We start from the raw sequence: 26,719 nt of genomic DNA, 5'->3' as shown, positions 1-26,719 counted from the left end.
CCGTAGTGAAATGCTTATTGAAATTCTCGATTATCGTGGATTTATTGGTGGTGACAGTGTTTCCTAGCCTCAGTGCAGTGGGCAGCTGGGAGGAGGTGCTCTTATTCTCCATGGACTTAACAGTGTCCCAAAACTTTTTGGAGTTAGAGCTATAGGATGCAAATTTCTGTTTGAAAAAGCTAGTCTTTGCTTTCCTGACTGACTGTGTGTATTGGTTCCTGAGAGACTCACTAGTCACTTTAAACAATGCCACTTTATTAATGTTTACATATCTTACATTACTCATGTCATATGTTTATACTGCATCTTATACCGTCTTTTGCATCTTGCCTCTGATGCTCGGCCATCGCTCATCCATATATTTATATGTACATATTCTTATTCTTAGATTTGTGTGTTAGGTAGTTGTTGGGGAATGGTTAGATTACTTGTTAGATATTACACTGTTGTAATAGAAGCACAAGCATTTCGTTGCACTCGCATTAACATTGCTAACCATGTGTATGTGACCAATAACATTTGATTTGATTTGATTTGGATTTTACAATGCACTCACTCACACACACACCTTTACATGCATACATGCACACACACCCTCATGCAAACATACACAGCTCACACTTTCAAATGCTTGCCGTCACACGCAAACACTCACACACACTCCGTTTTGTGTCTGGCGTCTGCGAGTCATGAGTGACCTGTTATGTCGCTCCATGCCAAACACACACACATACACATACACAAACACACAGAGATTGACAAACACGCACACACACACAACACACTCACAACACACACCACAGTCTGTGACCCCCTGTCGGGGCTTGGGCTATTAATGGCCTGTTTCCGTGGTAACCAGGCTGCCATTTTTCAACAGGGTCACCTAGAATACATCCACTTCTCTTTTTTATCTTTACAGAATATGAGGGGGAAGAGAGAAATGTCTGATGAATGGTCACACACACAGAAGCATCCATATGACATGACATGTATGCGCGCACATGCACACTTACACTACATGACCAAAAGTATGTGGACACCTGCTCGTTAAATATGTCATTCCAAAATCATGTGCCTTAATATGGAGGTTGTCCCCCCTTTGCTGCAATAACAGCCTCCACTCTTCAAATCAAATCAAATCAAATGTATTTATATAGCCCTTCGTACATCAGCTGATATCTCAAAGTGCTGTACAGAAACCCAGCCTAAAACCCCAAACAGCAAGCAATGCAGGTGTAGAAGCACGGTGGCTAGGAAAAACTCCCTAGAAATGCCAAAACCTAGGAAGAAACCTAGAGAGGAACCAGGCTATGTGGGGTGGCCAGTCCTCTTCTGGCTGTGCTGGGTGGAGATTATAACAGAACATGGCCAAGATGTTCAAATGTTCATAAATGACCAGCATGGTCAAATAATAATAAGGCAGAACAGTTGAAACTGGAGCAGCAGCACGACCAGCTGGACTGGGGACAGCAAGGAGTCATCATGTCAGGTAGTCCTGGGGCATGGTCCTAGGGCTCAGGTCCTCCGAGAGAGAGAAAGAAAGAGAGAAAGAGAGAATTAGAGAACGCACACTTAGATTCACACAGGACACCGAATAGGACAGGAGATGTACTCCAGATATAACAAACTGACCCTAGCCCCCCGACACATAAACTACTGCAGCATAAATACTGGAGGCTGAGACAGGAAGGGTCAGGAGACACTGTGGCCCCATCCGAGGACACCCCCGGACAGGGCCAAACAGGAAGGATATAACCCCACCCACTTTGCCAAAGCACAGCCCCCACACCACTAGAGGGATATCTTCAACCACCAACTGACCATCCTGAGACAAGGCTGAGTATAGCCCACAAAGATCTCCGCCATGGCACAACCCAAGGTGGGGCGCCAACCCAGACAGGATGACCACATCAGTGAATCAACCCACTCAGGTGATGCACCCCTTCCAGGGACAGCATGAGAGAGCCCCAGTAAGCCAGTGACTCAGCCCCTGTAATAGGGTTAGAGGCAGAGAATCCCAGTGGAAAGAGGGGAACCACTCTTCTGGGAAGGCTTTCTACTAGATGGTGGAACATTGCTGCAGGGACTTGCTTCCATCACAAGAGCATTAGTGAGGTCAGGCAATGGTGTTGGGTGATTAGTACTGGCTCGCAGTTGGCGTTTCAGTTCATCCCAAAGCTACTTGATGGGGTTGAGGTCAGTGTTCTGTGTAGGCCAGTCATGTTCTTCCACACCGATCTCGATGAACAATTTCTGTATAGACCTCGCTTTGTGCACGGGGGCATTGCTATGCTGAAACAGGAAAGGGCCTTCCCCAAACTGTTGGCACAAAGTTGGAAGCACAGAATCGTCTAGAATGTCATTGTATGCTGTAGTGTTAAGATTTCCCCTCACTGGAACTTAGAGGTCTAGCCCGAACCATGAAAAACAGCCCCAGACGATTATTCCTTGTCCACCAAACTTTACGGTTGGCACTATGCATTGGGGCAGGTAGTGTTCTCCTGGCTTCCACCATTCCCAGATTTGTCCGTCGGACAGCTAGAACGCGTTCCCACTGGTCCTGAGTCGAATGGAGGTGAGGTTTACACCACTTCAGCCGATGCTTGACATTGCGCATGGTGATCTTAGGGCTGTGTGTGGCTGCTCGGCCATGGAAACCCATTTCATGAAGTTTCCAACGAAGAGTTATTGTGATGACTTTGCTTCCTGAGGTTATTTGGAACTCAGTAGTGAGTGTTGCAACTGAGGATAGACGGTTTTACGCGCTAAGCGCTTCATCACTCGGCGATCCTATTCTGTGAGCTTGTGTGGCCTACCTCTGAGCCGTTGTTTCTCCTAGACGTTTCCACTTCACAATAACAGCACTTACAGTTGACCAGGGCAGCTCTAGCAGGGCAGAAATTTGACGAACTGACTTGTTGGAACGGTGGCATCCTATGACAGTGCCACATTGAAAGTCACTGAGCTCTTAAGTAAAGACATTCTACTGCCAATGTTTGTCTATGGAGATTGCTAGTGTGTGTGCTCGCACACACAGAGACATTAGCATATGACACACATACACAAAACATATGACGCACACACAAAACACACTGACAAGCACACACGCGATTAACACATATACCAGTGAAACACACACAAACACACACACGCTTTGCCTCGACAGTCTGAGAGTAAGATGGTCTCGGGACTGCAGTTGGCCTTTCTCTGACCCTCATCTGGCCTTCATAGATCAGGTCGGGAGCAATATATCGCTCTGTGCTCACAGCAGTCCCCTGTGAGGTGGTCTTGCCAGGTCTTGCCATGCATTGACTGTGTGTGTGTGCATGCGTGTGCACATGCTTTAGTGTGACTCTCAACACCGCTCTAATGTCATGAAGTGCTTTGAGAGACTAGTCAAGGACCATATCACCTCCACCCTACCTGACACCCTAGACCCACTCCAATTTGCTTACCGCCCAAATAGGTCCACAGACGATGCAATCTCAACCACACTGCACACTGCCCTAACCCACCTGGACAAGAGGAATACCTATGTGAGAATGCTGTTCATCGACTACAGCTCGGCATTCAATACCATAGTACCCTCCAAGCTCGTCATCAAGCTCGAGACCCTGGGTCTCGACCCCGCCCTGTGCAACTGGGTACTGGACTTCCTGACGGGCCGCCCACAGGTGGTGAGGGTAGGCAACAACATCTCCTCCCGCTGATCCTCAACACGGGGGGCCCCACAAGGGTGCGTTCTGAGCCCTCTCCTGTACTCCCTGTTCACCCACGACTGCGTGGCCATGCACGCTCCAACTCAATCATCAAGTTTGCGGACGACACAACAGTGGTAGGCTTGATTACCAACAACGACGAGACGGCCTACAGGGAGGAGGTGAGGGCCCTCGGAGTGTGGTGTCAGGAAAATAACCTCACACTCAACGTCAACAAAACTAAGGAGATGATTGTGGACTTCAGGAAACAGCAGAGGGAACACCCCCTATCCACATCGATGGATCAGTAGTGGAGAGGGTAGCAAGTTTTAAGTTCCTCGGCATACACATCACAGACAAACTGAATTGGTCCACTCACACTGACAGCGTCGTGAAGAAGGCGCAGCAGCGCCTCTTCAACCTCAGGAGGCTGAAGAAATTCGGCTTGTCACCAAAAGCACTCACAAACTTCTACAGATGCACAATCGAGAGCATCCTGGCGGGCTGTATCACCGCCTGGTACGGCAACTGCTCCGCCCTCAACCGTAAGGCTCTCCAGAGGGTAGTGAGGTCTGCACAACGCATCACCGGGGCAAACTACCTGCCCTCCAGGACACCTACACCACCCGATGTTACAGGAAGGCCATAAAGATCATCAAGGACATCAACCACCCGAACCACTGCCTGTTCACCCCGCTATCATCCAGAAGGCGAGGTCAGTACAGGTGCATCAAAGCTGGGACCGAGAGACTGAAAAACAGCTTCTATCTCAAGGCCATCAGACTGTTAAACAGCAATCACTAACATTGAGTGGCTGCTGCCAACACACTGTCATTGACACTGACCCAACTCCAGCCACTTTAATAATGGGAATTGATGGGAAATGATGTAAATATATCACTAGCCACTTTAAACAATGCTACCTTATATAATGTTACTTACCCTACATTATTCATCTCATATGCATATGTATATACTGTACTCTAGATCATCGACTGCATTCTTATGTCACTAGCCACTTTAACTATGCCACTTTGTTTACTTTGTCTACATACTCATCTCATATGTATATACTGTACTCGATACCATCTACTGTATGCTGCTCTGTACCATCACTCATTCATATATCCTTATGTACATATTCCTTATCCCCTTACACTGTGTATAAGACAGTAGTTTTGGAATTGTTAGTTAGATTACTTGTTGGTTATCACTGCATTGTCGGAACTAGAAGCACAAGCATTTCGCTACACTCGCATTAACATCTGCTAACCATGTGTATGTGACAAATAAAATTTGATTTGATTTGATGTTTTGATGTAGATGTCATTTCCGATGGACTCATTACAACAATTAGAATTGATTGATGTTTGTAGTCTATTATTTATTTGAGATGATTTTAATGTGCTCTTCCTCTCCCCCTCTCCTCCCTCCTCCTGTTCCTCCTTCCCTTATATTTATATTGTTGTCTCTTCTCCTCTCCTTCCTGCCCCTCTTATCCCACCCTTATCCCCACCCTTCATTATCCTATCTCCCACCGTACCCCCTTTTCCGTGCTCCCTTCTATCTCCTTTCCCTTTTCCCTCACTCCCACAGACTCATCCCCTTCTACCCCCCAGCCCAGTGACTCCACCCCTCCCCATGCCTCACCTGCCCTACCATGGCCCTCCTCTCTAGCACCCCCGGTGGCGGTGGTGGGTAGTGGTGGTGGGAGTGGTGAGACAGGGAAGTACTGCTGTCTGTGTGGAGCCTGGTTCAACAATCCTCTGATGGCCCAGCAACACTACGAGGGGAAAAAACATCGCAGGAATGCAGCCAGAGTGCAACTACTGGAGCAGCTAGCTGGCAGTCTGGACGCTACTGAAACTACAGGTGAGGAGACAACGGTTAGAGGTCAGGGGTTAAGGGTTAAGGGTTCAAATTAGGCTTAGTAGCACTGCGAGGGAAAGAAACACTACATGAACACAACATGGAATAACTGGAGAAACTGGCAAGACATTTAGACGTGGTGGTAGGATCCATATGTATAATTTTAGATTATATTACTTTATAATAATAAACATTGCACTTGTTTTTTAAAAGCTTTATAAAGAATTCATAGAGATTTGACTTTTCCACCACACTCAAATGAACTAGAATACATAAAATAGCAGATCAACAGATAGATTAATCACAGAGCAAACAAGTGCTGTTCATTATGCATGACACAGACATTACATAACTTGACATTATTTATTCTGTTGGCAGCCTGGCCTGTTATGAGCAGTTTCCATAGTAAACTGAGTGCACTCACTCACACACACACACACACACACACACACACACACACACACACACACACACACACAGACATACAAAGGCACACACACAGATTGTGAGTGAGGGGGATAGCTGTCCCGGTTAAGTACCCTGTGTGCACCTGATGCTACTCAATAAAGACTAATATGATAATAATCATCAGATATGAGTGAGTGGGTGCCACAATATGGCCCAGTTTACACTGTATTATCTAACGCACTGTATTATATCATAGTGATGTAGCGATTGAGGCAGGATCAGCAAGAGTGGGACTTGAACCAGATACCCTCTAGTTAACGGAACAAAGTGCCTGAACAAGACTGTGATAGCCTGCTGAGGTTAGACCTATAGGCATTATAAATGGGGAATAGGAGATATTGAACATTTGAAATAGAGAGAAGACGGATGAGCAAAGGGTATACAGTGAGACAGCGAGAGAGGGAATTTAGGCCCACCTTAGGGTCTGAATGTTCTTATTTTTCCATTCCCTTTCCTCAACTTCTATCCCGTTCTCAGTCCCCCTCTTCTTCTTTTTGAAACATATGCTTTACTCTACCTCCCTCCCATCTCTCTCTTTCACTGTCCACTATGTGTGTGTGTGGGTGGGTGTGTGTGTGTGTGTGTGGGTGCATGTATCCCTAAGGACTACTACCAGGGTACTAATGTTGTCATGCCTCATTCATCATCTGCATTAGCTTCCCATGCATTGAAGCTGACACACACACACACACTGTGATCTGATTTGATCGCTCCACCTACACACTGTACAATATGACCCTAAGCGATCTACTATACTGGTGTAGGTGGGAGTTAAACAGCATGTTTCTCTTAATCACTACATCAATTATTAAATATATTTTATATTATATAGAATTACAAATGACTCAGTGCCCTGTGCAGACAAGTCAAACCACCTAAAAAGGAAACACACCCCTCTTTCCACATTTTGTTTTGTCACTGGCCTACACACAATCTACACATAATACCCCATAATGTCGAAGTGGAAATATATTTTTAACATGTTTTGTGTTCAACCCCTTTGTTATGGCAAGCCTAAATATAAAGTCTATTGACACCGGTGAGTCAATCTAAGTAACATAATAAAATAAATCCCCATCAAAATCCGTCAGTTTTAGCTAGATATCTTTTTTTTGCATGAGCTGCGTCTCAATCCACCACATCCGCCTATGGCCCCCTTCTGCATCTTCGGTGGAAAGTGGCAGAGCTACAGCACTGTTTGTCAGACCATTTCCCCTCTTCACAATGCAGAAAGACTGCATTTAATCAGTGGACACCACTAGTTTTATTACAACACACTTGTCATACTTGTTTTCTTTACTAAAGTAGAGGTTTATTATTATTAGTATTGCTAAAGGTACTTCATATGTGTAAACATGCATTTTTTAGCGAGAGATAGCACTTGTATAGCCTAAGAAAGTACCAGCAATGTGCAGAAAGTAGATTTGAATGGATTTTATTGAAGGGAAACAATAACAGTCTTCAAAAAATTTTGGCAACATAGTGATATATTCTTATACACTGTACAATGAGGTATTCAACTACAAAATACTAGTCTTCTCCTGTTTTTTGAACCATTTCCCCCACCCACAAGGTATATAAACAACAACAATAAATAAGAATAAAATAAGATAACAGATACAAAACAAAAACGTGAAGAACATAAATCAATCAACTCTAATTAGCTCATGTAGGACAGTATGCAAGTGTGTGTGCATGGACTTTGCAGATGTATTTCTCACATGTGCAGCACATTGTATTTGTTTTACAGTCCTTCTTTGGAGGGCAGCTCAGGTGGATCAGGACAAGATTCAGCCCCCTGAAAAGCTTTCACAAGCGCTGCAGAGGCTGCTGTGCGAGGGAGGTGCTCCATTCTTTGAATGTGTGGGATTACAAGTGCCCATCCCAGCTGCTCCAGGAACACCCTCCTCTTGTTCCACTAATCAGGCATCCAGGTAGGGTAGATTTTGTTTCCGGGCATCCTGGAAGGATATTGATCTCATCATGTCAGTAGAGGATACCTGGTTGTTCTTTAAAAGTGTTTTCCCCCACATCTTAAATAAGCATGTCCCTTTCAAAAAATGTAGAACTAAGAACAGATACAGCCCTTGGTTCACTCCAGACTTGACTGCCCTTGACCAGCACAAAAACACCCTGTTGCGTACTGCACTAGCTTCGAATAGTCCCCGTGATATGCAACTTTTCAGGGAAGTCAGGAATCAATACACACAGTCAGTTAGAAAAGCAAAGGCTAGCTTTTTGAAACAAAAATTTGCATCCTGCAGCACGAATTCCAAAATGTTTTGGGACACTGTAAAGTTCATGGAGAATATGAGTACCTCCTCCCAGCTGCCCACTACACTGAGACTAGGAAACACTGTCACGACTGAAAAATCCACAATAATTTAGAATTTCAATAAGCATTACTCTACGGCCTTGCTTTCCACCTGGCTACCACAACCCCGGCCAACAGCTCTGCACCCCCCACAGAAAGTAACCCTCCCCGCTTCTCCTTCACCCAAGTCCAGAAAGCTGATGATCTAGAAGAGCTGCATAATCTGGATCCCCACAAATCAGCTGGGCTAGACAATCTGGACCCTCTCTTCCTAAATGTATCCGCCGCCATTGTTGCAACCCCTATTACTAATCTGTTCAACCTCTCTTTCGTATCATCTGATATTCCTAAAGATTGGAAAGCGGCCGCGGTCACCCCCCTCTTCAAAAGGGGGAGACAATCTACACCCAAACTGTTACAGACCTGTATCTATCCTGCCCTGCCTTTCTAAAGTCTTGGAAAGTCAAGGGAACAAACAGATCACCGACCATTTCGATCCCACCGTACGTTCTCCGCTTTGCCATCTGGTTTCCGAGCTGGTCACGGGTGCACCTCAGCCACTCTCAAGGTCTTAACCTTTTGCGTGTAGGGGGCAGTATTTTCTTTTTTGGCTAAAAAACGTACCCATTTGAAACTGCTTATTTCTGAGCCCCAGAAACTAGAATATGCATATAATTGTCAGATTATGATAGAAAACACTCTAAAGTTTCCAAAACTGTAAAAATATTGTCTGTGAGTATAACAGAACTGATATTGCAGGCGAAATCCTGAGGAAAATCCAATCAGGAAGTGCCTCTTATTTTGAAACCTCTCTGTTCCTATGCATGCCTATCCTCCATTTAAAGGGATATCAACCAGATTCCCTTTTCTATAGCTTCCCTAAGGTGTCAACAGTCTTTAGACATAGTTTCAGGCTTTTATTTTGAAAAAATGAGCGTGAAGGATCACATTGCGTAAGTGGATAGGTGGGGGCTCTCATAGTGAGTTTTGCGCAACTGAGTAAAGCGGCCATTGTTTCTCCCGCTGTTATTGAAAAAGCTACACACTCGGTTGATATATTATCGAATATATATTTTAAAAACAACTTGAGGATTTATTATAAAAAACGTTTGACATGTTTCGGTGGACATTATGGATATTATTTGGAATATACGTCTGCGTTGTCGTGACCGCTCTTTCCTGTGGATTTCTGAACATAAGGCGACAAACAAACGTCGGTATTTTGGGTATAAAAATAATCTTTATGGAACAAAAGGAACATTTGTTGTGTAACTGGGAGTCTCGTGAGTGAAAACATCCGAAGATCATCAAAGGTAAACCATTTTTTTGATTGCTTTTCTGATTTTCGTGGGTAATTTTGTATACATTTATTTAAATTTGCATCGGCCCGCTTCTGGTGAGATTCTGGTAAGATGTCGACGAAGTCGCCTGAATTCTGGTAGACGGATACGGCCTGATGTATTTGGGCCAATTCTGGGCAGTCATTCATTTTGATTCAGGGCCGAGTCCGATACCCGATTCCGGGCTGATTCAATCAGGTCTGGCCCCATGGAAGAGGGCCCTTTCTGTGCCGATTCCTCATTGCTAGCTGAGTGCAGTCATTATTCTTAGCAATAATTTAGGAATCCTTGTGTGTAAGTATTAGCTTGGTTGCCACTGTTTGTTCGCCTATTCAAATTGAGGTCAGTTCATGAAAATAAATAGCTAGCCATCTACTTAACCCTGTTGCTCAAAGCTAACGTTATAAGCAGCCAACTGGCTTCATCTGGCTAGTGAGGCTCGACCGACCCGGATTATGTGTTGTGAAGCTAGCCACAATAAGGATTAGGCACAATCGTGGAATTTGCGGTTTGCCTTCAAAATAAAAGTCAAATCAAATGTATTTGTCACATACACATGGTTAGCAGGTGTTAATGCAAGTGTAGCGAAATGCTTGTGCTTCTAGTCCCGACCATGCAGTAATATCTAACAAGTAATATAACCTAACAATTTCACAACAACTACCTTATACACACAAGTGTAAAGGAATGAATACGAATATGTACATAAAAATATATAAATGAGTGATGGCCGAACGGCATAGGCAAGATGCAGTAGATGGTATAGAGTACAGTATATACATATGAGATGAGTAATGTAGGGTAAGTAAACATTATATAATATAAAGATAAATTATATAATGATAAATTGATTACAACCATTTTTCCATTAAGCATCTCTGGTAAGAAGAAGGGCGGGGGTGTATGCCTTATGATTAACGAGACTTGGTGTGATCATAACAACATACCTCTTTGAACGTGTTGCAGAAGGTTACAATTGTTGGAATAATCCCATATTTAGACTAGATAATGTTAAACAAGGTTGGAATGGGAAGCAATGAAATGGGGTCTACTCGGTGACACCCACTGAACACAACTGTGAAGAGTTTATGCAAATATGAACGTTGTATCTCTTATCGTGGGACTGTGAAATCACCTCCCCAGTCAGCCTATTGTGTGTATTGACATTCATATTGCACTGTACAGCTTTACCTAAGGATTGGGGGTCAGTGAAATGGGGTATCAGTCTACTTAATACCCAAGATATTTTTTCCCAACGTCCTCCTCAGAGTTATCAGACTCCAAAACATCCACACAGTATTGTTTTTCCTCAGGAATAGTGTTCAATACACATAGACAATAAATGTGGCTCAATTCACAGTTGTTTCAAAGTCCGGCAATAAGAGCTATGACGCCATTGTTTTCTGGGTGTCACTGAGTAGACTCATACCTATAGATTGTGGATAAATGACATGGGGTAAGGCTGTACAGTGAAATATGTATGCCCCCAATGAAATTCTAAAGTATATTACATGCAGTGTGATTTCAACAGATTTTTGTCAAATTAACTAATTATTGTGTTTTGTTGATTTTATATAACAACATTCCAACCTCGTTTAGCATGATCTATTCAATTATGGCATAATTCTACTATTTGTATTCTTTGCATCATGTCAATGACATACTTTTATTTTGACGGCTAACCGCAAAGTCCACTATGTGACTAATCCTTATTGTGGCTAGCTTCACATAGATGGGTCTGACCACCATTTAATAAAATAAAAACTGTCTCATAAATTAGGGTTATTTCTAAATGATGACACCTAGCTATATAGTTAGCTAGCTACTGAAACAGATTATGTCGTTTTGCTGTGTTTTTGGGGAAAAAACGTGTTTGCATCCATGAGCTAGCTAGCTTTTTTTAAAGACCAGCACTGTAGGTGCGCTAGACAACTTTACCAGCATCACAGCATGCGTATCGATGAATCGTTGTGATATATGAAATACGAGTAATAGTCAATATGTAATAACTACTTTTTTTTAAATCATGAATGCGTTAAATTATTATGTGACTTGCAGTCATATTCAGGTCCTGATTGGTCAATAAGCTTATTTTACACGTCAAATAGTGTTATTTGACACGCAAAGAACCAAACTGCGTTCCATAGTATGAGAAATCCTAGTTGAGAATGAAACGACTGAACAAATGAACGAAACAGCACAGCAAGTAAGTGAAAGAAATACTGTAGCTTTTGATTATGTTTTACTGGGAATGGGTACATACGTAAATGCCAACAAAATAACATTTTGGTCAGTGTGGTGTGTGTGTAATCTTTATTAACTAGACAAGAAAATTAAGAACACATTTTTATTTCCAGTGACAGTCTACCCCGGCAAAATCCGGAAGACGCTGGGCCAATTGTGCGCCCCCCTATGGGACTCCCAATCACGGCCGGATGTGATACAGCCTGGATTCGAAACAGGGACTGTAGTGACCACTGCTTCCATGTGTGTGTGTTAACTATTTAACTGTATTAGAATGCTTAAAAGGCCACAACAATTATAAATATCGTAATCGGTATTGTTTTTGTTTTTTGTCAAGGAAAATATTGGGTACCGGTATCGGCCAAAAATGTTGTATCGGTGCATCTCTAGTTTGAATACTTTCTGAAGGCACTTTGTGATTCAACTAAGGGGAAATTAAGTTCAAACTTAGGTGCACAGGCACGCACCCGTATGCACACCACACACACACAAACACACACACTCCTCTTACATGCTCTCCTCTCCCACTCTACAAATGATTTCTAAATTACTTTGTTTCTTTATGGTCTATGCAACAGGACACATTTTTTAATACAGCTTTTCTATTGTTTCGTAATTCATTCAATTTAATACTGGCATTCTCACCTGGTTTAACTCTGTCAGTGAATAGTATATTTATTCATGGACCAGATAAATGCAGTATGGGTTATATAGTTACCAATGACTCTGGGGACTGAGGTTAGAGCTGAAGAGAAGAGGATATAACAGAATATATTATTATATTACTTTCTCACGCATGAGCGTCCACACACACACACACTCACCCTTACACACACACACATACACATCCATAAACACACACACACACACTCACCCTTACACACACACACTCATATCCACAAACACATACTGTATGTTCATAAAACTCACAACAAGCTCTCACAGTCTCACAGCAGAATTAGACATTTATTTAAGTTTCTCCAAATGTCAAATTTCGAAGATGCTCCAAACATCAAATTTCGAAGTGCTTTTGACACCCTTGGTTGACTCCTTCTGCTCAGTATCGTTCGGTCTCTCCAAATGTCAAATTTGAAAGATTAAGGGTTAAGATTTTGGATAAGGTTAAACCATTAAGTTTAGGCAATCATTTTACTAACCATTTTTACTAACGACATACCACAGTTTCTATGTATGCGGATGACTCAACGCTATACACATCAGCTAACACAGTGACTGAAATGACTCCAACATTCAACAAAAAGCTCCAGTTACATTCAGAGTGGATGGCAATGAATAAGTTAGCCCTAAATATTTCTAAAACTTAAAGCATTGTATTTGGAACAAAACACTCACTAAATCTTGTAATAAATCATGTGTAAATTGAGCAAATTGAGATGACTAAACTGCTTGGAGTAACACTAGATTGTAAACTGTCATGGTAAAAACATATTGATGCAGTACTGTAGAGGCTAAGATGGGGAGAAGTCTGTCCATAATAAAGCGCTGCTCTGCCTTCTTAACAGCACTATTAACAAGGCAGGTCCTACAGGCCCTAGTTTTGTCACACCTTGACTACGGTTCAGTCGTGTGGTCAGGTGCCACAAGAAAAGGACTTAGGAAAATTGCAATTGGCTCAGAACAGGGCAGCACGGCTGGCCCTTGGATGTACACAGAGAGCTAATATTAATAATATGCATGTCAATCTCTCCTGGCTCAAAGTGGAGGAGAGATTGACTTCATCACTACTTGTATTTATGAGAGGTATTGATTGACATGTTGAATGCACCGAGCTGTCTGTCTAAACTACTGGCACACAGCTCGGACAACCATGCATACCCCACAAGACGTACCACAAGAGGTTTCTTCACAGTCCCCAAGTCCAGAACAGACTATGAGATGCACAAAGTACTACATAGAGCCATGACTACATGGAACTCTATTCCACATCAAGTAACTGACGCAAGCAGTAAAATTTGATTTAAAAAACACTTTATGGAACAGCGGGTACTGTGAAGCAACACAAACATTGGCACAGACAATGTTTGTCTTGATGACAGCTTTGCACACTCTTGGCATTCTCTCAGCCAGCTTCACCTGGAATGCTTTTCCAACAGTCTTGAAGGAGTTCCCAGATATGCTGAGCACTTGTTGGATGCTTTTCCTTCACTCTGCAGTCCATCTCATCCCAAACCATCTCCATTGGGTTGAGGTCGGGTGAGGCCAGGTCATCTGATGCGGCACTCCATCACTCTGCTTCTTGGTCAAATAGCCCTTACACAGGGAAATCTTAATGGCTACAGCATATAATGACATTCTAGACAATTCTGTGCTTCCAACTTTGTGGCAACAGTTTGGAGAAGGCCCTTTCCTGACAATGCACCCGTGCACAAAGTGAGGTCCATAAAGAAATGGTTTGTCGAGATCACTGTGAAAGAACTTGACTGGCCAGCACAGAACCCTGACCTCAACCCCATTGAACACCTTTGGGACGAATTGGAATGCTGACTGCGAGCCAGGCCTAATTACCCAACATCAGTTCTCGACCTCATTATTACTCTTGTGTCTGAATGGAAGTAAGTCCCTGCAGCAATGTTCCAACATCGAGTGGAAAGCCTTTCCAGAAGAGTGGAGGCTGTTATAGCAGCAAATGGGGGACCAACTCTATATTAATGCCCATGATTTTGGAATGAGATGTTCGAATAGCAGGTGTCCACATACTTTTGTTCATGTAGTGCATATACACACACACACATTTCCCCTCTAAAAAATGACAAAACAATTATTACAGTTTTTGCCAATTGCTTACACACTGAAAGTGAATGCTTAGACAAAAGCATCAAAACCTTCACTTTTGTAACCATGCCTTAAACAAAGGCACCAAAAGCACAAACACATTTTCTGCTTTGCACTTTATTTCCAATTCTGCAACACACATTGCACTTTGTTTGCACTTTGTTTGCAATTCTGCAACACACTTGCAAAACACTACACACTGTTTCTTACATTAGACACTTCGTTCAAGAATGAAATCTCTTGCAATCATTGGGAAAACACTGCTATTCAAAATGCAAAACATGCCTGAAATTGGCAACACCCACACCCACACATGAAAACACTTACATACAGTAATTGAACACCAATTAGTCTGAGCCTCAGCACTACAGACCTCAGGTACGCTCACTTTGCAAACATGGAGGCAGTGAGAGCGAGAGGAAGAGGAAGAGGAAGAGAGAGGGGAGAAGGAGGAGGACTAGGACAAGAACAAAGAAGGGAACCAGGCAGACTGAGACATATTTCTGATGACTTTAGGGTCACTTTGGTGGGATCATGTCATAAATCATGACCTGACGATGAGGGAGGCTGGGCAGAGAGTCCAACCCAACCTGTGTTGCTACACGGTAGCATCCATAATACGGACATTTAGACTGCAGAACAGGTATGTCTTCAACTTTCTACACAAGACTGTACCTATGTAATTGTCGCACATCATTCTGCATCACAGTACAATACAATGTAGTCCTACAATATTAGGTCTATGCTCCTCAGTGAACAAAAAAAATAGGTATATTGCTGTGAAGTACATGTAATACAGTTTTGATGTTATTGTGTACAGTATGACAGTACAGTACAGTGGCTTGCGAAAGTATTCAACCACTTTGGCATTTTTTATATTTTGTTGCCTTACAACCTGGAAATAAAATTGAGTTTTGGGGGGTTTGTATCATTTGATTTACACAACATGCCTACCACTTTGAAGATGCAAAATATTTTTGGGGTGTGAAACAAACAAGAAATAAGACAAAAAACTGAAAACTTGAGAATGCATAACTATTCACCCCCCCTCCCCTAAAGTCAATACTTTGAAGAGCCACCTTTTGCAGAAATTACAGCTGCAAGTCTCTTGGGGTATGTCTCTATAATCTTGGCACATCTAGCCACTGGGATTTTTGCCCATTCTTCAAGCCAAAACTGCTCCAGCTCCTTCAAGTTGGATGGTGTACAGCTATCTTCAAGTCTTACCACATATTCTCAATTGGATTGAGGTCTGGGCTTTGACTAGGCCATTCCAAGACATTTAAATGCTTCCATTTAAACCATTCGAGTGTTGCTTTAGCATTATGCTTACAAAACAATAAACTTGAACAAAACCGAAAACAGTACCGTGTGGCGAACAAACACAAACACAGACACGGAAACAGTATGATTCTCAATCAGAGACAACTAACGACACCGAACACAGAAAACCAACCTAGAAACACAAAACATAGAATGCCCACCCAACTCACGTCCTGACCAACTAAAACAAACAAATAACACAAGAACTAGGGTCAGAGCGTGACAGTACCCCCCCCCCCCCAAGGTGCGGACTCTGGCCGCAAAACCTGAACCTATAGGGGAGGGTCTGGGTGGGCATCTGTCCACGGTGGCGGCTCTGGCCCTGGACGTGGACCCCACTCCACCATAGTCTTAGTCCGCCTCTGTGGCCTCCTAGGCCCACAGGACTGAGGGACACCTCCGGACTTAACAAACTCCTCCGGACTGAGGGGTAGTTCAGGACTGAGGGGTAGCTCAGGACTGAGGGGTAGCTCAGGACTGAGAGGTAGCTCAGGAATGAGAGGTAGCTCAGGCTGGTTGACGGCTCTGGCAGCTTCTGGCTGACTGACGGCTCTGCCAGCTCCTGGCTGGTTGACGGTTCTGGCAGCTCCTGGCTGGTCGACGACTATGGCAGCTCCTGGCTGGTTGACGGCTCTGGCAGCTACTGGCTGACTGGCGACTCTGGCAGCTACTAGCTGACTGGCGACTCTGGCAGCTCCTGGCTGACTGGCGGCTCCTGGCTGACTGGCGGCTCCAAGCTGACTGGCGGCTCCATACTAACTGGCGGCTCTGGCGGCTCCATGCTGACTGGCGCCTCTGGCGGCTCATGACAGACTGGCGGCTCATGACAGACTGGCGGCTCATGACAGACGGGAGACTCTTGCAGCTCTGGACAGACGGGAGACTCTAGCAGCTCTGCACAGGTGGGAGACTCTAGCAGCTCTGGACAGGCGGGAGATTCTAGCAGCTCTGGACAGGCGGGAGATTCTAGCAGCTCTGGACAGGCGGGAGACTCTAGCAGCTCTGGACAGGCCGGAGACTCTAGCAGCTCTGGACAGGCGGGAGGCTCTAGCAGCTCTGGACAGGCAGGAGACTCTAGCAGCTGTGGACAGGCGGGAGACTCTAGCAGCGCTGGACAGATGGGAGACTCTAGCAGCTCTGGACAGGCGGGAGACCCTGTAGGGAGGAGACAGAGAGACAGCCTGGTGCGTGGGGCTGCCACAGGACCCACCAGGCTGGGGAGAACTCCAGGAGGCTTGGTGTTAGGAGTAGGCACCTGAAGGACCGGGCTGTGGGGGAGCACTGGAGCTCTGGTGCGCAGCCTTGGCACCACTCCCCCAGGCTGGATAACTACTCTAGCCCGGACCCTCCAGAGTGCAGGCACAGGTTGAACCGGGCTGTGGGTAAGCACGGGAGATCTAGTGCCTACTACGCGCACCTCTCCCTTAGGCTCCACTCCCACATTTGCCCGGCACGAGCGGAGCTGCACCCTCCCAGCCCCGGAGACACAGCACGCAGAGCCGGCGCAGGATACCCTGGAACGAAACAGCGTACCGGCGACCAGACACGCTGAGCAGGCACCATACGCCCTGGCTGGATGCCCACACTCGCATGACACTTTCGGGCGGCTGCCCTATAGCGCACCGGGCTATGGGCACGTACTGGCAACACCGTGTGCTTAACCGCATAACACGGTGCCTGACAAGTAACGCGCTGTTTATAATAAGCACGAGGACGGAGCTCAGTTCTGCTACCTGGCTTAGCCACACTCCTTGTGTGCCCTCCCCCCCCCAAAAAAATTGGGGGCTGCCTCTCGTACCCGTCGCGCTGCCGTGCTGCCTCCTCATATCGCCACCGCTCAGCTTTCGCTGCCTCCAGCTCTGCTTTAGGGCGGCGATATTCCCCAGCCTGTGCCCAGGGTCCTTCTCTATTCAAAATCTCCTCCCATGTCCAGGAGTCTTGTGATGCTGGCCGCCGCTGCTGCTGCTGCTGCCGCTGTCTGTTACCACGCCGCTTGGTCCTTGGTTGGTGGGTGATTCTGTAAGGGTTTTCCTCCTCTTCGTCTGAAGAGGAGGTGTAGCAAGGATCTGACCAAGATGTGGAGTGGTAAGTGTCCATGGTTGTTTTTTTTATAATAGATTTAATGGTTTAATAGATTTAATGGTGCTCTGTGGGATGTTCAAAGTTTCAGATATGTTTTTATAGCCCAACCCTGGTCTTTACTTCTCCACAACTTTGTCCCTGACCTGTTTGGAGAGCTCCTTGGTCTTCATGGTCTCGCTTGCTTGGTGGTGCCACATGCTTAGTGGTGTTGCAGACTCTGGGGCCTTTCAGAACAGGTATATATATTGAGATCATGTGACAGGTCCTGTGACACTTAGATTGCACACAGGTGGACTTTGTTTAACTAATTATGTGAGTTCTGAAGGTAATTGGTTGCACCAGATCTTATTTAGGGGCTTCATAGCAAAGGGGTGAACACATATACACGCACCACTTTACAGTTGTTTATTTTTTTCGAATTTTTTGAAAAAGGTTATTTTTCCCATTTCACTTCACCAATTTAAACTATTTTGTGTATGTCCATTACATGAAATCCAAATAAAAATCCATTTAAATTACAGGTTGTAATGCAACAAAATATGAAAAATGCCAAGGGGGATGAATACTTTTGCAAGGCACTGTATATAAAAAAGAACCTAGGCAATGACATCATATTCTTGCATTTTCTACAGAACTGCCAGATGACCTGAGGGTGGAAGGCAACATCTGTTCACCCATGAACAGGAACTGGCCATTGTCAATCTAGTGTTGGCAAACAACACCATCCGCCTACATCAATTACGAGAGCAAATCATCGCAGATCACACAACATTCAATAATATCAACTGTGTCAGTATGTCGACACTCTGCCGCATTTGCATCAATACCAACTTACGATGAAGCAGCTGTAAAGCGTTCCATTTGAGAGGAACAGCGTTAGAGTCAAAGACCTTCGCTATGACTATGTGCAAGTAAGTGTCACTGTATTATACTGTAATACAATAGTGGCAATAGATTGTGTCATTTTGGCACTGCATAGATACATTCAGACAAAGCAGTATGTGACCTAGGCAGGTGCCCCCATTCTGGGGTTGGGGGGAGGTGGTTGTCTGTGGGGGCACCTGCCTTACCTGTAGCTTGTAGTTTTGACTGGATGTGTCTGACCCAACCCACCCCCATCCTTGTGTAAAAATGTAGACATTGTAGTCCTGTGTTTTGAGTTACACCATATTCACGGTACGGTGTATGCATTTTCTGTTACAGAGTCCTGGACTTTGACGCAGCTGCACAGCCTCATTAGTTCATTTTCATTGATGAAGCTGGATTCAATCTAGCTAAAACCAGGCGTCGGGGCCGAAATGTTATAGGACAACGAATGTCCCTGGGCAGTGCAAGGGAAATATCCCCTTGTGTGCCGCCATCTGCAAGGAGTTCTCCATCACCATGCCACCCTAGGTCCCTACAATACTGCACACATAATCATATTTCTGGATGCACTACATAATGCAGTTGTACAGGATGGACGAGAGCAACCTAGGTTTGTGGTTATCTGGGATAATGTTAGTTTCCACCGGGCTGCTCTGGTCAGGGACTGATTCACCAACCACAATAACTTCACAGTTGTATACTTGCGATGTGTACTCCCCATTTCTCAATCCAATTGAGGAATTATTTTCGGCTTGGCGTTGGAAGGTGTTTGACCGCCAACCACATGCCCACCTGCCTCCTCTGCAAGCAATGGAAGAGGTATGCGGAGACAGAAGTGGGGTAAGTCCAGGGTTGGATACGCAAGGCAATATTTTTCCCATTGCCTAGCCATGGATGACATTGCTTGTGATGTGGATGAGGTGATGTGGCCAGACCCTAACAGAAGGCAGGATCCATAAACCATCCACCCCATCCCTTACAATCCCTTACAATACTATTTTTAGTTTACCATTGCACTGTAATTTTACTGTAATTATTTTTGTTTCTTTGAGTTTACAGTAACATATTGTTTGATTACTGTACTGTAATTCTATTTTCCTTTGTGCTTTTTTGTTGTTGTAAAAACATGCAACGGCAAAAAAAATAAGCTGGATATTTGTTTTCTGAAGCCTTTCTAGTTTTGTGTTAATTGAAATGTGAGTAGATGTACTGTACTGGAACAATCTTTCACAGAAGCCTGTATGAGAAAATTAAAAAGGAATACAACGTACTAAAGACAGCAGTATTTTGTATAAAGTACATCAGTGTGTTGTTGCTGCTTTGAAAGAGTAATTCAAATGGTGCATGTGTGTATCATTTTGAAAAAGGATTGTTAGGTTTTGATTGCAGAGTTTCATTTTGACATAGAAGTGAGATGTTTATCTCCAAGTGTTGTGTCTTATTTGGCTTGTGTGTAGAGTTTTGACACAATGAGCCAAATTCCGCAACAAGTGTGTGAGTAATCGCAAAATACTGTAATCTGCTGAGGAGGAACAAAGGAGGATGACACCAATCATCTCTGTCACCACACACACATACAATCAACCCTTAAGCCCAAACATAATTTTCTTGCCATTCTCAATGATGTCTTTGATAACTTTAGAAATGGAAATTAAGTGTGTGTGTGTGTGTCTGTTCGTGTGTGTGCCTGCGTGTGCGTGCGTGTATGTGTGTGACATGCCTCAGCTCGCGTAAGGAGCTTTGTGAAGGAGATGAGAGTTCAGCTGACAGTGGCTGAGGATTATCTGAAAGCATAGAAACTGTCTTAAAGAGAATGTGTGTGTGTGTGTGTGCATGTGTGTAAATTGTAAAGAGCCATTTCCCTCAACAGGGACCATCAAAGTTCTTAGCTTTTATCTTTAATTATTTGAGAAAAGTGACTCCCAAAACACACTCAGCCATGTCGAGAACATTCATAAAATAAAATAAATTCTTGTCAGATACAGATGTATGTTCTGCCTCACTGATGATGCATAATAACATGCTTACCTAGAATCCTTAGTTGCTACACCCATTTTTGCACTAATACATTTATGATATACAGTATACCCGTTGATAATTGAAGAATACAAGTTATAAATGCCTCATGAGCTTAGTTCAGAACCCAAAATAGAAGTTTGTTTTACTCCACTGTTTGTAGATAATGTAGATATTAAGAAACCTTGTGTAGCCTCAAAACATGTTTAGAACTATAATTTTGATATCATGGATGGCCAGTCCTTGCAATCCATGCACTGTAAAACAAATCCGCTTTGGCTCAACCTGAAAAGATTACTTGAACTGGTTACAGGTAAATAAGTTAGGTATTCTCTGTTGAAAAATACTATATTTGTTGAAACCAAATATAGGATTTAATGACACTGTTTTATTTGATTATTACCTAACCTATATTTCAAGTTGCAACCTATTATACCCATTAAATATAAAAAACAAACTAATATTTCATGTAAATACGAACAATTTTTTAATCTTGTTCCAAGTGTCATTTTTTTATTTGGAATTACCTTTCCACATTTCTTCAATTGGGTTACAAGCAATGACCTAAATTCCCTGTAAAACAAGAAATGTAATTGGTTTGGAACAAACTCCCTCACGACGCCAGGACAGCGGAGTCAATCACCACCTTCCGGAGACACCTGAAACCCCACCTCTTTAAGGAATACCTAGGATAGGATAAAGTAATCCTTCTCACCCCCCTTAAAAGACTTAGATGCACTATTGTAAAGTGGCTGTTCCACTGGATGTCATAAGGTGAAAGCACCAATTTGTAAGTCGCTCTGGATAAGAGCGTCTGCTAAATGACTTAAATGTAATGTAAATGTTCAATAACATATTCTTTTCACAAGACTTTCACATTTAGTAGCCACAAAATCATATCCAAGCATTTACTACCTTAACATAGTAACCTTATATCTTATTACAGACGCTGGCAGTTTTTGTTTGAATAACGAATAGACCACATTAACTGGAATTCACTCTCACGGGTGGGCAAAAATAACAAACTGAAAGCCGTGCCCACAATAAGCCACACGTTCAACGCTTTTACATTGCCCACCCGTAGCTTCAGAAAGGAAAATTAAGTGTGTGTTTGTGTTTGTGGGCTGTGATATACTACATTATACGGTCCTGGCCTCATCCCAGCAGTGACCTGTCTCTCCTCTGGTGTATATTAGCTAGTACTTCGTCTTCCTACATACTTTGCCAATTACTGCCTCAAAAGGTCAAAGGGTCATGGAGCACATCACCAACTCATAAATCTCACAGACAGTAATGAAAGTAGAGAAATTAGCATACTGGCACACGGACACACACACAAACACACAGAACCACAATGACTGCAGGGATAGTAAAAGACCTCCAACCAATTATTTTCTGAATATGTGAATGTGCTGGACACTGTGTTATCACGTAAAATCATTTTGTTCTCTGGGTGACATTTCCTGTCTAGTTATAGCCTCTCAGTGTGGAAGTCCATAAATATTTAAAATACAAAGGGGTCACTTTATTCAAAAGATACCTTATGCGCTTATATGTTTTCTTTCAAATGACATAAATTAGAGTTATACCAACTGGGGTCATTTTTACCCCAGAGTCATATTTTTGATCACAGCCCAAAAGTGGTTAATTAAATTAATCCAAACGTTCATGACTTTGTCATTACATCTAAATAATTGTTTAGTGGTTTTGTATCAATCTAGACTTAAAAAAAAGTATATTTGATATATTTGCGTTGGGGTCATTTTGACCCCAGCCAAAAAACAAATTCTTCCGATATTCATGTAAGAGATAGGACCATTTTCGGAAAACAGATTTCTTTGGAGACATTACAAGTTACGCATACCACCAGAGAGAGCTACCTTCTGAATGTCTGAGTGCTGTGCTGGTGTGTATCTTCTGAAAAAAAATAAACACCCACAAATATTCTGTATGTGCAATTTATGGTATTTTGGTTTCTATAACATTTGCTTTGAAATGACTTAAAGACCCAAATAAATAAAACATACGCATCCTGCCATAGGCCCTACCACTCCCAGTGTTTCACTAGCAGCACTGCTAATGCTGTCTTTGGGGTAAGTAAATAAAGAAAACTAAGCCATATTTTACCCATATGTTTGGTCATTGTGTCTCAATGGAATATCACGTTTTGTCAATGAAATAAAGAATATTTGAAATGTTGGTGTAATGTCGCTTATATACATTTGTTTCTAAAAACGAAATGACACCACAATTAAATGTTGGTAAATCAGCTTTTTAGTACTAATGTGGATTATACTTTATAAAAAAGCTGTTTTACAGAATATGTTAATTAACTGTCCTTTTTTAATTAACAGTCTGTTTTGGTAAGAATTTTTTTCTGATTACAATATTTATATATCCAATGATGGTTTGATAAGAATTAGGTTGATATTTTGCTATTACTGTTGTTTTTTCAAATAGTTTATTCTTTGGGTCAAATTGACCCCAATTGGTAATCCATATACTGTATGTAAAATATGTTGGTAGTTTGAGGGTTAAAGGCCCACGACAGCAAAAATCCAAGTATCCATTACAATACTAATTTTGTATTTGTTTTTATTTGTATTTATTATGAATCACCGTTAGCTGCTGCCTCTTCCTGGGGTCCAGCAAAATTAAAGCAGTTAATTATTTTTTTTAAACTTTACAATACATTCACAACAGATTTCACAACATATTAAGTGTGTGCCCTCAGGCCCCTACTCTTCTACCACATATCCACAACACAAAACCCATGTGTACGTGTGTGTATGGTGCGTATGTTATCGTGTGTTTGTATGCATGTGTCTGTGCCTATGTTTGTGTTGCTTCACAGACCCCACTGTTCCATGAGGTGAATTTTATTCAGAATTGTAAATAAAATGTTACTTCTCGCATGTGTTACTTGATGTGGAATAGAGTTCCATGTAGTAATGGCTCTATGTAGTACTGTGTTCTGGACTTAGGGACTGTGAAGAAACCTCTGGTGGCATGTCTTATTGGGTATGCATAGGTGTCCGAGCTGTGTGCCAGCAGCTCAAACAGACAACTTGGTGCATTACACATGTCTCACAAAAACAAGTAGTGATGAAGAGAATATCTCCTCCACTTTCAGCCAGGAGAGATTGATATTAGAGATTAATATTAACTCTCTGTGTACATCCAAGGGCCAGCTGTGCTACCCCGTTCTGAGACCATTGCAATTTTCCTAATTCCTTCTTTGTGGCACCTGACCACACGACTGAACAGTAGTCAAGGTAGGACATGGACTACTGTTAAGACCTGCCTTGATAGTGCTGTTAAGAATATAGAACAGCGCTATATTATGGACAGACTTCTCCCCATCTTAGCTATGGATGTATTAATATGTTTTGACCATGACAGTTTACAATCCATGGTTACTCCAAGCAGTTTAGTCATCTCAACTTGCTCAATTACCACAATATTCATTACAATATTTAGTTGACGTGTAGGGTTTAGTGAATGATTTGTCCCAAATACAATGCTTTTAGTTTTTGATATTTAGGACTAACTTATTCCTTGCCACCCATTCTGAAACTAACTGTAGCTCTTTGTTAAGTGTTGCAGTCATTTCAGTCGTTGTGGTAGCTGACGTGTATAGTGTTGAATCATTCGCATACCTAGACACACGGGCTTTACTCAAGTAAGGGGCCTAGACAGCTGCCCTGGGGAATTCCTGATTCTACCTGGATTTTGTCAGGGTACTCGGCACACCCCTTACTAATGCCTCAGTTTCCTGGATGCATGCAGTGTTCTATAGATGTTACAGCCAGCTCACATTGAGCCCGACCCGAGTTAAGCATGCGTAAATGGAACGTAATTCCCTTTTTGTGCACTTCCTCTCTATGCGTATTCTGACCTAGAACTTTAGCATAAGAATAGCATGCAATTCAACCACAATTTATTGTTAGTTCCTTTGGTATAGCCTACATTATCATTCCATTTAATTGCACAGTTATACTTACCTTAATTTGCTTCCTCTGTAAACGGCGTAACGGCTGTGTGGTTGTTGCTAAGGATCATTAGTAACGGTTGATAATATATAAAATATATATAGGCTAATTCAATCGTTATGGAGCAGAGCGCAGACCAAGCTGTAACAGTTTGAACCCAACACATGGTGCAATATTTGGCCTTGTCATCATACAGTTCAATGGTTAGTACAGGCAATAGATGAGGGTATAGCCTACTACTGTACACTATTCTCCCTATTATACACTGATCAAAAACATAAACGCAACATGCAAAAGATTTTACTGAGTTACAGTTCATATAAAAGGAATTAGGCCCTAATCTATGGATTTCACATGACTGGGAATACAGATATGCATATGTTGGTCAAAGATACCTTAAATAAAAGTAGGTGCGTGGATCAGAAAACCAGTTAGTATCTGGTGTGACCACCATTTTCCTCATGCAGCGTAACACATCTCCTTCCCATAGAGTTGATCAGGCTGATGATTGTGGCCTGTGGAATGTTGTGCCACTCCTCTTCAATAACTTTGCAAGTTGCTAGATATTGGCGGGAACTGGAACATGCTGTCATACACGTCGATCCAGAGTATCCGGAACAGGCTCAATGGGTGATATGTCTGGTGAGAATGCAGGTCATGGAAAAACTGGGACATTTTCAGCTTCAAGGGAATTGCGTACAGATCCTTGCGACATTGGGTGGTGGATTATCATGCTGAAACATGAGGTGATGGCGGCGGATGAATGGCACGACAATGGACCTCAGGATCTCGTCACAGTATCTCTGTGCATTTAAATTGCCATGGATAAAATGCAATTGTGTTCATTTTACGTAGCTTATGCCTGCCCATACCATAACCCCCACTGCCACCATGGGGCACTCTGTGCAAACCCACAGTTTCATCAGCTGTCCGGGTGGCTGGTCTCAGATCATCCCGCAGGTGAAGATGCCAGATGTGAAGGTCCTGGGATGGCGTGGTTACACACAGCCTGCTGTTGTGATGCCGGTTGGATGTACTGCCAAATTCTCTAAAATTACGTTGGAGGCGGCTTATGTTAGAATAATTAACACATTCTCTGGCAACATTTCTGGTGGACATTCCTGAAGTCAGCATGCCAGTTCCACACTCCCTCAAAACTTGAGACATCTGTGGCTTTGTGTTTTGTGACAAAACTGCATATTTTAGTTGTGGCCTTGTATTGTCCCAAGCACAAGGTGCCCCTGTATAATGATCATGCTTTTTAATCAGCTTCCTGATATGCCATAGATGTCAGGTGGATGGATTATCTTGGCAAATGAGAAATGCTCACTAACAGGGATGTAAACAAATTTGTTCACCAATTTTGAGAGAGATAAGCTTTTTGGGGATCTTTTATTTCAGCTCATGAAAAATGAGACAAACACTTTACATGTTGCATTTATATTGCTGTTTAGTATAATTCTATGTACACTTATTTTCCAATGTTTACCATGGGTTGAAGAACTGATTGATGGTGACAATTTTCAGAATGAATCTGTCACGCCCTGACCTTAGAGATCCTGTTTATGTCTCTATTTTGGTTTGGTCAGGGTGTGAGTTGGGGTGGGTATTCTATACTCTATTATTTATATTTATATGTTTTGGCCGGGTAGGGTTCTCAGTCAGGGACAGATGTCTATCGTTGTCTCTGATTGAGAACCATACTTAGGCTGC

At 42.9% G+C, this 26,719-nt stretch overlaps 1 protein-coding gene across 1 annotated transcript in view; it reads left to right on the top strand.

The window, feature by feature from the left end:
• Positions 1–26,719, top strand: part of LOC115115722 (zinc finger matrin-type protein 4-like) — a 126,616-nt gene that overhangs the window by 68,022 nt on the left and 31,875 nt on the right. Inside the window, exon 4 of the mRNA XM_065012547.1 lies at positions 5,295–5,570. Within this exon, the coding sequence (XP_064868619.1) occupies positions 5,295–5,570 (276 nt within the window). The remainder of the gene's footprint in view (positions 1–5,294; positions 5,571–26,719) is intronic.

Source organism: Oncorhynchus nerka, linkage group LG28 (assembly GCF_034236695.1).
Source record: "Oncorhynchus nerka isolate Pitt River linkage group LG28, Oner_Uvic_2.0, whole genome shotgun sequence".
Lineage (NCBI taxonomy): Eukaryota > Metazoa > Chordata > Actinopteri > Salmoniformes > Salmonidae > Oncorhynchus > Oncorhynchus nerka.
Note: the sequence above shows the minus strand (reverse complement) of the source record. Positions and strands in the feature narration are given on the sequence as shown.